Source organism: Pipra filicauda, unplaced genomic scaffold, assembly GCF_003945595.2.
Source record: "Pipra filicauda isolate LSUMZ 115617 unplaced genomic scaffold, ASM394559v2 scaffold400_size1120237_pilon, whole genome shotgun sequence".
NCBI classification, from domain to species: Eukaryota; Metazoa; Chordata; class Aves; order Passeriformes; family Pipridae; genus Pipra; species Pipra filicauda.
The window spans coordinates 156469-169708 of NW_024104533.1; the positions used below are offsets into that span (position 1 = coordinate 156469).

The window sequence follows — 13240 nt, forward strand, 5'->3', positions numbered from 1 at the left end:
GCAGACTATAGATTCCTCCCCTTCAACCCACTCTGTTTCTTCCTCTTTGCATGTTTTTACATTCCAGCTTCCCTGCCTGCCTCCCCATGCACACTAGGACCCTCCGCGCAGCTACAGCCCCCATACTCGGGTCCTATCAGATGCTGTAGGAGGAGACTTGCAGCACCATCTGCCTACACCAGATCCCGCCCGACCTCTCCATCCTGCCCGCCACAGCCGACCCTTCCAGCCCCCGCTATCCCGCCGCCTCCTCCAGCCCTGTCACCTTCCGCCGGCCCCGCAGAGCGCTGCCTCCCCCTCGGCTCCCCGCTCAAGTACAGTTCCTCCCCTTTCAGCCAGGAAAAAAAACTCCACACCAGCTCGGCCCACTGCCGCTTGCCTGGGTTATTAAAAGTAAATAAATATAACAAGTGGTGCGCTGACGAAATATGGACGATTCCCCCTACATAAAAAAAAAAAAAAAAAAAAAAAAAAAAAAAACGAAAACAAAAACACAAAACCAAACCACCCCAGCGCTGCGTGGCGCTGATTTCTTTCAATTTTGAGTTGATTTCTCTTGGGTTCTCCCCCCCCCCCTCAGCGGGACGGGAATCCTCTGCCCTCGGCCCCCGGGAAGCCGCCGAGCGGGATCGCGTTTCCATGGCGGCAGCGGCCGCTAAGCCGGCTCGGCGCCTCCTTCCCGCTGCTGGGCGGGAGAGGCGGGAGCGGCCGCGGCCCGGCCCGGCCCTGTCCTCCCCCCGGGGTCCTCTCCGAGGAGCCAGGAGGGAAAACTTGAGGGAAACGGAGAGCTAGTACGGACAAATCTTTATTTTTCACCCCAGGGGATCCTCCGTTACCCTGCATGCAAGCTGTGTGAGAGGAGCGCGGCCCCGAGGGCTGCCTCAGTGCAGCCATTTCCAAGCCAGAAGTTTTCCCCATCCCTGGGTAGGCTAGCAGTGACAGCTTGTTTTTTATCAAGGGAAGGCTAGTTTTCCCCAGGATATTTCTATGTCCCTGTGGAAAACGCGACGGTGGCTCCCCAGGACCAGAAGTGGAAAGTAGCAGCCAGCGCACAAGAACGTGCCATGCCAGGGAAAAGGGTCCATGGCCTGTGCCTGAGCCACTTTGGGAATGTGGGTTTCCAGGACAGCTCTTTTACAAGTGCAGTTCAATACTCTGCTCTCAACCGTTCAAGTTTTTACTAAAATAAGTGTATTTCATGAAAAACTCAGTGTTAAGTATCTCTTTGAAGATCCCACTGCTGATCAGTTGGGGGACTGATATTGTAATCAAACTAGTCTGAAGCAAAAATCACTATTCATTCAAGGATATATCTGTTTTTTTCACACATAAGCAACATTTCAGTCACAAGAAAGACCAGAAAACACAGCAGCACTGTTAACTCCTTTCATTTTGCTCACAATTTTGATTCTGAAATCTTTCATGAAAATAGACAACAAACACCAGAGTTGTTGAAATCATATATTCATCATTTAACTTTAAAAAATCAAGATCATTAAAAGAGGCATCAACCGTGTATTGCCAGCATGTGCTATGTAACTGCATACATTATGTCACGTCTTATTCTAGGAATGCAAAGAAACCCATTGCTTCCAAAATGATTCACTCCTCCAACCTGGCATCCAGTTTCAGGTGAGCAGCACAGAAGAGTAGCGCATCCTACACGTTCCCTGCAAACTTTGTTTAAAAATCAACTTAAGGAATCCAGGGATGGGCAATGCTCTGCCACAGCCAAACTATATACACATATTGTCTTGTGCTGGAGCCCACTTGGCTACGTAATTGTACAAACTTGTTTGATATTTTGATTATTATGTTGCCGCTAAGAACTCTCACCCAAATTAAATAGTTTTGGAAAGTTCCTTTCCAAGCACGTGTGAAGATTAGAAGCCCCTTAAGGTTCCATTTATGGGCTATTAATTATTATTATTATTATTATTTATGTAATTCTCTTCTCTGCTAAGTACTTGGGACTCCATGTGCTTAAGGAGCTTACTGGAGGGATTCCAAAGCAAGGATGTTGCAAAGCAGGAGAGGGAAGAAAAAGCCTGCTGCTTCTTAGAGGAAGGAGACATGTTATGTAGGGCTCGTGGAAGTTGTTGTACTGAAGCATATAAAAGGTGGAAAGCATAAGAATAAGGGACAGTAGGTGGATTTCAGGTGTGTGCAAAGTCAAGACAGTGGGAACAAGAAGTTAAATTCACAATGGTGATTTAAAAGGTGCCAGCAGTTCCTTTGAAGCACCTTAGCTTTTAACTGCTCTGGTACATAATAGCATCCACAGATTTGAAATAAGAGACCTGTTCCCTTCTGAAATGCCTAGCATCAGCAAACTGAATAGGGATTTCTCTGAAATAGCTGTAGGAAATGCTAAGGAGAGAGCCACAAGTTAACCCCAAGGGGCTTAGGCTCAGATTCTTAAAGGTAATTAGGTACCTTTAAATACAAGTTAGACATCTAAATCTTTGAGGCTCAGGGTCTTAACTAACTCTGGACTGGAGGAAGTCTCCTTAATTGATTCACAGCCATGAACCCTTTCCTGGATTTGGATCCTGTTTTGTCTTTCAGAAACTGAACAGGGCATAGTTTTATTATGACAATTAGGCTGGCATGGTAGGGAGAAATGGTCTCCAGGAAATGAGAGAGAGAAATGTGGGGTGGATAGGAAATGTATAAAAATGTATAATCATTGGTCCCTTGTGGGGAAAAAAAACACCTTGCTTTTGGTCAACAATGAGGTTTTCCTAATGTAAGAAAGCCAGTAAAAGTGAGGGGAGAAAGGTGTAATTTATCATGCCATGGAGCAGCTATTCATGTATTCTGGGAATATAGCAGACTTGCTTTTATTCATCTCAGGCATAAAGATCTTGACATTGCAGTCACAATAATTTACACTACATGCAGGAATTTTAAATTAATTCCTTGAAGTATTTGTATGTGTGCTTTGGTTTGGGCCTCCGGCACATATTGCATTCCACACACAAGTCTTGAGGGGTTCAAAAGGATTCATAGCATACATTTCCTGAGAGTTACATTATTAGAAATGCAGTCATATATTTGCTTCTGTATAATGTTCAGTTTTTAATAAATTACCTTCTCTTTTTGTGTCTTTCTTCTGTCCCTGTTGCCTGCTATCATAAAACTACAGTTTTTCTCTTTAGGAATCTTGACATTCATTGTTTTGACATTATTTGTGGTGTAATACTCAATAGTTATGAAACCTTTCCTGCTGTAATGTTATGGGGTAAATAAAGAAGAGGTAATTTTAAACGCATCAAGGCTCATTTTTTACCATGTCAGAAAATCATAATAATAGAAATGTTTCTATGATATAAAATCCAGTGGAAATAGTTTTCTTTCAGGTTCCCTGAAGCATTTATAGCCCAAATATTACAGTTTTGCAACATTAAATTACATACCTGGTTGAAATAGGATGTAAAAATATTTGTTTCCTTTCAGTAACTGATGGAGTGAGAGTCTGGAAAATTGTTTTAATTTTTCATATTTCCATTTTTAATAACTTGGAATAGGGCAAATGGAACAAGTCAACTCCTGAATAATGTCTCATTGAACCAATTCACTCCCTTTTCCACAAAAAAGATGTGAAGAGGGAGCCTGATGTGTACACTCCTCTTTCTTGCCGAGCCTCCCGTGGAATATCTCCCAAAAGACTGCGACTGTTTGCAGCTCCTTTCCTATTCTCCACAACAGCTACACAGCTCTCATCTTCCTGCCCCTTCTCCCTGCTTCTTTCTCTCTTACAAGCCTTTGCACCCTTCCACACCTGGCTAGACTAGAGCTGCATATTTGTCCTCGTGCTGTGCACCAAGGAATGGCATAGGGGTCCTAGCAATGACTAAGAATCACATCAAGGCCAGGCGATAGCAGCTGAAGAATCATGAAGGATCACAACTGGAGTAGGAGAATTGTCACATATTGAGAGCTGTAGAGCACAGTCATAAATACTCCTACACAGTAGATGCTGTGCAGTGTTCACTGTGATGACTCTTATAGACTAAAGAGGCTGCTGGAATGAATTAAAGGAATTCAAGGGCTGCTAAAACAGATTCAGTTCTCAATGTGTGCCGATCCCCTAGAACCCAAGCAGAAAAAGAGCTGCCAAGGTACATTAAGTCACTTCTGCATCCCTTCCCCCATCTGTGCCCTTGAGAGGTGATGCAGCTCAGCATTTGGTGTCTCGTTATCCAAGTTAGCAGATCTGGTATAAATCTAAAGCGTTTTCAGGGCAGGAAGTGGTAGGTGGAGATATCCTAAGGGCTGGAGCAAGGCTAAGACACAGCTGCCAGGGAAACTTGGGTGGGTGAGTGAGTAGGAGGAGGCAAGAACATGCCTGGCAAGAGAGCGCCTTCCCAGGGATGAACACAGCTGAGAGGGAGAGTGATAGAGAGTGTAACTCTCAGCAGTGATTGGGGTGGGCTTTGTCCAGTGCTCATTTTAAGACCAGATGCGGAACACAACTCCTTCCATTCTGTCATAGAGAAGTGAAACCGGAGAAGCATCAACCTTCTCTCTTACTCCTCCCCACATCTCTCCTCTCTCCAAGTAGAAGAAGAAACTTTATGGACTGAGGGCATTATTTCCTAAAATCCAAAATAACCTTTTCACTCCTCCCAAGTATTCCTTTCACATTGTTTATTGATTGTGCTCTTGTTACCAATAAAAAAAAGTCTGAGGAGTAAAATGTTGTACTGAACTGAGACATAGCCCTCAAGCATAGAGATGGAAAGTAAGTGTCAGAGGATATGCATGGAAATTCCAGCTGTGTTGCCTTCTTTATAGGGTCTAACTCTGTATTTCTTCTCAAAGCCAGCTCTGGGGTAGCATCACTGGGAGGCCTGCTGGCACCTTCCAAGGACTGAGTGGCCTGGAGCAGTTAGCAATCTCGAGTGTATCAGGAGGATACACAGGGTGTATTATGATCAGAAGCCATGCTCCCACTAAATCTGATTGCTTACGAACTTCTCAGAGGGAAAAAAATCGCTAATAATTAGATCCTGATTTTATTGGGAGATCTTGAACCAGTAATTGAAAGGTCTGCCTGTGGGCTAAAACAGCTCTTAGAAAGTTGCAAGTAAGAACTTGATACAAAGCATAGTTCCAGGCAGGAACTGTAGATTTGTGCATAACTGATATTTTCAGCTCTGACCAGGAGCTCACAAGCTGGCATTGCAAGTTACATAGAGGTAGAAGTGTCTTTGCTGGAACTGGAAGGCAAGGGCATGTCAGCTGTGGGCTCAAAGGCAGTTTTTTAAATCAATGAGAATGTAGCAATCTTTTAGCTTGGTTGTAAGAGGTTCCTAAAGCCTGTTACTCAGCAAAAGGCTAATAGAGCAAAAGCAGATTAGACAGTGGTTAAGGCTTTTTTTTTCCCCCTTTCCTAAATGAGTTATACACATCTGGCTTTGGTCCCTTTGTTCTGGGTGCAGTAACAAATATTTGTCATGTGAACATATTCTCTAGAGACTTCCTAAAGATAGTTTGTATTTTAAAAAAGTGCTTTTCATCTTATCTCTGCAGACAGATGGGTTCTCCCAGATATGTTTGAGAATATTTGAGAATACAAAGCAGCTAGAGAAACAAGTCTGCCTGCTGGAACTTAACACATTGTTTCTATATCATTTTGCAAAAACAAAACTGAAAGCATAGATCCTACAAAATGCTGAAGTGAATGTGTTTGTCTAGGAAAGTATAGTTAAGTTTCTTCTGGGGGAAAAATGATTCATTTGACTTACAGTAGGAAAAGGATGATTTCCTTTGTTTAAGATTCCATGGAGAATTCCTTATTTGGAAACTGTGCAGTTCCCTGTATTTGGGAGAATCTGTTTGCTGTTTCCTAAGGGTGTGTTTCTAACTGTGAGAACAGCCTAGATTTTAAAGGCAGAGGACTTTCTTCCCACTAGGAATGCAGTCTACCAAGCTGCTTCAGCTGCTTCTCTGTCCAACTGAGCATTCGTCTTTCATTTGAATATTGAATTTAGTTATCTGTTTGGAGAATACAGATTGAATCATCATCTTGTTATTACGTCCTCTTTGGACTGGAAACTTTAAACAGGCAGATAGTAGTTCTAGCCATTTATCTGAAACAACAGGTGGTTTGATTAGGAAAGTACAGGACATCGCAAGAGAGGAGAAATTATGCAGCTGGAATAAATTAAGTGTCTCCATGTAAAAATCTGTATTTACCATGGCTCCAAGAGTGTTTTGCATTCATTCACTAAAGCAACAGCATGGGATTTTGTAGAATGGTGTTTTTATTCATGGCAGCAAACTAGAAAATTTCCCAGTCAAAGTGACTGGGAAAATTCCTTAGGATTTGTGTTTTTAGTTAATGCTTAATCAGACTTTGCAAAAGCCAACCAATCTGATAGAGTGGTGAGATAGGAGTCAGGTCAGACACAAAATCTCTATTATAACATCGGTAATAACATTATAGCACCATAACTAGTAGCTTTGTTTTCAAAGTAGGCTGTAAAATATGCTCTGAGTTGAAATATAGTGTATGTAATTAGATTTTCCTGCAAAACTTGTTTCTGGAGGGCTAATATTCCCAGCTGCTCTTGGTAAAAAAAAATAAATATATATATATAGATAGATAAAAGCACACCAGAGCTCCATGCAGAAAGGAAAAAACTAAAAATCTAATTTTGCAATTTTCATGGTCTCATTAACCTGTAGGTAACTCTGACTTCTGCATTTCTGCAGTGTCAGAGTATGGCTACATCTCACTGCTCACAAAAAAATGGTTGGGAGCAAATATGAAATAACTGTTTGACTTTGTTAGAATTGCATAGAAAATTTGCATGTTATTGTTTCGAGCATTATATTTTCTTCTTCTGTGGCTGTGGCATTCCTTAAAGGAGATCTACATGCCCAAAAGGCAGGTGGAACCTGGGCAGATACAATGGTTTGCAAGAGCAGAGGGAATTTGTGCAGGTAAGCAGACTAGTGCAGGATTCCTCTTGCTCATACAACAGTCATGATCAGACGTCCTCTCCAGACCTGAAGAGTTTATGGGACAGAGAAAGAGAAGTTACAGGTCTCCATCCTGTTCTGGTAGCATTTTACCTGCAAAAAGGAAGCTGTAGGCCTTATTTTCACTTTCTACATGTGGTTGGTAGCTGCACTGAAGAAAGACACAGTATGGAGTCTGCACATGGGCTGCACATTCTGCCTACATGCAAGTTTCTCCTGGCAAAATGAAGAGCCATTCCTGAAACAGCTGGGGGTCATGCTGTACTGTCAGTCCCCCATGAGGACTGAAGGGGAAATAAGCCATCTACAGTGGAGCAGTAGAAAGGAAGAGATGATAAACAAAAGAAAAAAGTCACATGAATTTTTTTTTTTTGTTTTTATTTCTAAACCTGTACTTTCTCCTGGTGAGAAAGTAATCAGCAGCCAAGGATTTTGAAGGGAGGCAAGACATAAAATCATCCTGTTTAATACCTTTGTTGGTGATCTGGATGAGAGGATTGAGTAAGTTTACAGATGACACTAAGTTTTGTGGGAGTGTTGATCTGCTGGAGGGTAGGAAGGCTCTGCAGAGGGATCTGGACAGGCTGGATCCATGGGCCAAGGCCAACGGTATGAGGTTCAGCAAGCCAAATGCCACATCTTCATGTGGGTCACAAGAACCCCATGCAGTGCTACAGGCTTGGGAAACAGTGGCTGGAAAGTGGCCCAGCAGAAAAGGACCTGTGGGTGCTGTTTGAGAGTTGGCTGAACCTGAGCCAGCAGCGTGTCCAGGTGGGCAAGAAGGCCAATGGCATCCTGGCTTGTATCAGGAATAGTGGGGCCAGCAGGGCCATGGCAAGGATTGTCTCTCTGTACTCAGCACTGGTGAGGCCTCACCTCAAATCCTGTGTCCCATTCTCTACCCCTCACTACAGGAAAGATACTGAGGTGCTGAAGAATGTCCAGAGAAGGGCAACAAAGCTGGTGAAGCATCTGGAACACAAGTCTTACGAGAAGCAGCTGAGGGAGCTGGGTGTGTTTAACCTGGAGAACAGGAGGCTCAGGGGAGATCTTATCACTTTCTACAACTACCTGAAAGGAGGTTGTAGCCAGGTGGGGATCAGCCTCTTCTGCCAGGTAACAAGCAAGAGGACAAGAGGAAATGGCCTCAAGCTGCTCCAGGGAAGGTTCAGGTTAGATATCTGGTTAGACATAAAAGGGTGGTTAAACATTGGATTGGGCTGCCAAGGGAGGTGGTGGAGTCACCGTCTCTGAAAGTGTTCAAGAAATGACTGCACATGGCAATTAGTGGTATGGTTTAGCTGGCATAGTGGTGTTTGGTGAAAGGTTGGACTCAATTAACTTGGAGGACTTTTCCAGCCTCGATTTTATGATTCTGTGATTCTATGATTATTGTAGGTGACCTTGTCTCTTGCTTTCCTCCTCTGAAGAGGAGGAAAAAAAAGTATTGCAACTTCTTATTTTTGCTGTGTGCACATGAGATCAAGTGAACCAGAGTGTCCGTACTGCTGCAGAGAAACATGAGGAATCAGCTACAGCCTCACATTACCTGGAGCCCACAGGCTCCCCCACCATTTGGCAGCCAGGCAGAGCAGGGCTATACCCACCCAGGTTAGGGGCACAGTTTTGCCCTTATAACTCTGTAGTTAAAATATAAATATGTTTCCTAGATTCCTCCTTATGATAGCATGAAAATATCTGAAACTTTGAATTACCTAACTGATATTTCAGTATTCTGCTGCTTACACTTGGAAAGTCTCTTCATTACTAGTTCTTCATGCTTTCTCACAGATTTGGCCCTTTAAATCACTTTGGGGGTTTTGTTAGTTTTTCATTAAAGCTAATTTTTTTTTTTGTAAAAAATTGCATAAATTACTTCACTGCAAAAATGTCTCAATGTCTCCTTGTTTTTATGAGTTTGCAGTTTTGGCAGTATTGGTGATTTTCAAAGAGATCAGAGACTCTCAAGTCTTTAATATAAAACTGTTAATTAGATTCTGCTGCAATTAAATCTAAATAAAGATTTGCTGTCTAAGCTATTTAGCTCTGTTAAGACTGTTCAGGCATCAAATAAACCTGTTTTGTTTTTATACCCAAACAGCACAGGTCTTGAAGATTCAATAAAGCCTCTAGGACTGTTTCAGCTTCACATGTAAGAAAGAAATGTAAAGTTGCACTATTCATTGGGTTCTGATCAAATCAACGTGAGCCTGAGCAGACAGTACTTCTCACAAAAAAAAGGGATGTATTAGATTTGTGTGGCAAATTTTTGGTAGCAGGGAGGCCACAGGGGTGCCTTCTGTGAGAAGGTGCCAGAAGCTTCCCCTATGTCCAATAAAGCCAATGCCAGCTGACTCCAAGAGTTCATCAGCGACATTGGTAGCACCTCTGGGACAACGTATTTAAGAAGGGGGAAGAAAAGCCAAAATGTCAACTTCAGTTGGGAGAGAGGAGTGAGAATATATGAGAGAACTGACTCTGCAGACACCAAGATCAGTGAAGAAGAAGGGGCAGGAGGTGCTCCAGGTGCCAGAGCAGCCCATGGTGCAGACCACGGTGAGGCAACTGTGTCCCTGCAGCCCTTGGAGCTTCCAAGGTGGTGCAGAGATCCACCTGCAGCCTTTAGAGGACCCAACGCCAGAGCAGGTGGGTGCCCGAAGGAGGCTGTGACCCTGTGGGAAGCCCACGCTGCAGCAGGCCCCTGGTAGAGACCTGTGACCCCATGGAGAGAGAAGTCCACACTGGAGCAGGTTTGCTGGCAGGACTGGTGACCCTGTGGGGGACCCGCACTGTAGCAGGCTGATCTTGAAGGACTGCAGCCGATGGAAAGGGAGCCACACTGGAGCAGCTCATGAAGAACTGCAACCCATGGGAAGGACCTACACTGGAGAAGCAGGTGGAGGACTGTCTCCCATAGAAGGCATCCCATGCTGAAGCAGGGGAAGAGTGAGAGGAGTCCTCTCCCTGAGGAGGAAGTAGCAGAGAGAATGTTCGATGAACTGACCTCAGCCCTCATTCCCTGTCCCCCTGTGCTGCTGGGAGGGAAGGGGTAGAGAAAAATGGAAAGAAGGGAGGGGTGGGGGGAAGGTGTTTTAAGAGTTAGTTTTTATTTCTCATTGTCCTACTCTAATTCGATTGGCAATAAGTTAAATAAATGTCGCCAAGTCAGGTCTGTTTTGCCCCTGACAGTAACTGGTGAGGGATTTCTCCCTGTCCTTATTTCGACCCATGAGCCTTTCATTATATCTTCTCTCCCCTGTCCAGCTGAGCAGGGCAGTGATAGAGTGGTTTTGGTGGGCAATGGCATCCAGCCAGGGTCAATCCACCACATTGTTTTCCAAATTTATCAGCACTTTAGATGGAAGTACTTTTTCAGACAGTTGTATTCTGAAGTGAGAAATGTGAGGTGACGATTAAGGCTGGCTGAACTGTAAGAACAAACAGTCATAATGCTCCTCAAGCCCTGCAGAAATAGCCCCTGTTCAGTTATTTTCAGGGTATGTATTTGTCTATGTGAGCTCTGTTAGGTCTACTCACTGGGTCAATTTTAGGAATGTTAATTTTTCGTCAATTTGAGACAGTAATTCCAACCTCTGCTTAAGAGTTTCCTCAGTGTTCATATGATCACCATCTTTTCCCTCATTTACCATCTTGATATTGAAATGTTACAAGCCAGCACTAACCCGAGGAATAAATATAAAGAAATAACATGACAACTCCTGACAAGTTTTTGCAAAGTTGCTCAAACAGTTGCCGTGAGTATGAAAGCATTTAGAAGATGAGCACATTTACTTGTTACTGTCCTTGTTCATCCTTAGTCCTGCACCATGAGTGGTTTTTTCCCCCATGAAACCATAAACTCCACTGTTGGAGCTAAGATTATATGGGAATTTCATATTTTATTTTCTTTGCCATTGATAAATCTAATGGCTGCAAAGAAAAAGAAGGAACTGTATTCCATAAAACACTGAAATTTAGAAAGAAAAAGCAGTGCTTTAAGTTTTCATGGCTTCTGATTTAGAGAGGCCTGACTTACTGTGACTACTTACCACTGTACAGGGCTGCACAGGCATTGTGATGACGGAGAATCTACAAAAGGAAATTTAATAATTAGTTTTACAACAGTTTGAAGTGTTTATATTTCTCCATACGCATTTTTCATAGTACCTGTTGCTGATTCTTATATTAAAATAAAGTGTCACTCACCTGTGACAGATTACCATGACTACTAATTTATGTCTCAGCCTGTTTTACATTAGTTGTCCTTTCCTGACTCCAATAACGATTTGTTTGTTTTGTTTGTGTCAGATGTGCTAATCCTGAGGATTAAAAAAAATGAAGAGCTTCTCCCCCACATGTCCCCCATTTAGGTGCCTCCACACTGTGGTTATTTATTTTGGGCAACATTGTTAGGTTCTTTTATTTGCTTTCTGGTTTCTGAGCTTGAGGGTGGACCTGACTCATATTTTCCAAGCACTATGCAAGTGCTGTGAGGGATTGTTTGGGTTTTATTTTTCTTTAGAAAAGTTCTGTTCTACTGCAGTTGCTCTATTCCTGCAACCCAAATCTTGAGAAGGAAAATCTATTATAAAATGAGGTGCAACAAAGCCCACAGAAGCTGGTACCTCGCTGTTGTGCATTACTTAAATAAGACAGAGTTCAGAAGCGGTATGCAGTGGTCTTTTTGTTGCAAGATGAGAACAGTAGGTATCCATATTAATTGTTGTATCAAAATATTATGTTCTAGCCAGAAGTAAGAAAATTACAGCTGGTACGTGATTCCAGTCACCACATGATCTTTGGAAAAAACAAGCCCGTATTGCTTTATGGCCAAGCCAACAATTCCTGAACAGTAATTTATCATGGGAGTAGGCCGGAAAGGTTACCAGCATCCAGCCAAAACCCACCACTCATGCAGAGCAAGACTTGCAGAAGATGAAGGTAGTTTTTTAATTCTAAGTACTTAGTACTTACATCTCCCTGTTGTATTAAATCTCTGAAGTGTGACTCCACAGCTCACTGATATAGGCCTTTTTCCTCTCAAGATGTAGGTTGTCTGGTGGCTGCCCTCTGCTACACTGCACCCTCCTCTCCAACTACTTTGACAAGGCAGAATAATCACCTACAGTCCTTCCAGCCTGACTTTATTTATGATGAAATGAGGCTTGGCCTCATTAATTCAAGAACTGTTACAGTTCTGGCCACAAAACTATTATTCTGTAAAGAATTTGAGAGTAAAAATTTTCATCCAAGTGCACACAGTGAATTTCCACTCCCTCAGATCAAACAGCCTGGTAGAATTCATTCCCTCCCTTTTCCTGAGGTACAAGTAAGAGGTACATTGCAATCTATCACATTCAGGAAAATTGCTGGAGGAGGTAGAGATCTTCTCTCATTCTGGTCCCAGTTACATTTATTTTCTATTTTTAATGTGACCCAGTGTGCTCATAGCAGTTTCAGTGCTAGAGTGCTCTGCCATGGTCCCGAATAGAGCTTTGTATCTCCCAGCTCTATTTTGTGATACCAACAGTCGTCTATACTGGCCCAATTTTTATTTAGTGACGGACACTGAGAGCCCCAAAGCCTGAAACCAAAGCATTAAACCATTACAAACCCATTAGAAGAGAAAGTTTGGAGACGTAACTGTCATTGCTAAGTCAGTTATTGTTTTCAATTTGCTACATTGATCTAATTTCACGTAATTTCAGGTATCATTTGTCCTCCTCCAGTATAAAGCCACCTTAAAAAACCCTCCAAATTGTATGGACTGATCTGTATATATTATGCTTATGCTGTAGAACTGTGGCATTAGGCATATGAGCCCATATGTTTCTTTGAATTTAAAGCAGGACTGTCGTTCCCTGTGCTTGTATCTGTGTCTGCATGCAGAAACATAAAAACCAGAAGTAAAATAATGAGCACTGACTACAAAAAGAACTAGCCTTGATTTGGCCAACCTTCCGGGGCCTCCCAGCCACAATACTAAAATCTTAACACAAATCAACAGTCACAAGCAACACCCCGTATTAACTTTGCAGTCAGGACAGAGAATGAGCTAGAAGTGGCTCATGGGAGGAAGCAATGGTTCTCAGGAGTCCCATGAATTCATTGCAGAAGGAGCCAGGCTGGTGGTGTATTTGGGTGCAGTGCCATTCTGCAGACATAGCTAAAACCAGCATGGTTGATTCACTCCTTCCTGTGGGGTGTCAATAGCCTTGATGTTGCACAGGCCTGAGCTGCAGCAGTA

General features: G+C 42.9%; 1 protein-coding gene across 1 annotated transcript in view; it reads left to right on the forward strand.

Moving 5' to 3' along the window:
- The window catches only part of ZNF704 (zinc finger protein 704), a 129598-nt gene extending 120099 nt beyond the window's left edge, over window positions 1-9499 (forward strand). Inside the window, exon 8 of the mRNA XM_027750452.2 lies at window positions 9095-9499. Coding sequence (XP_027606253.2) covers window positions 9095-9106 — 12 coding nt within the window. The 3' untranslated portion in view covers window positions 9107-9499. The remainder of the gene's footprint in view (window positions 1-9094) is intronic.
- The last annotated feature ends 3741 nt before the right edge of the window (window positions 9500-13240 follow it).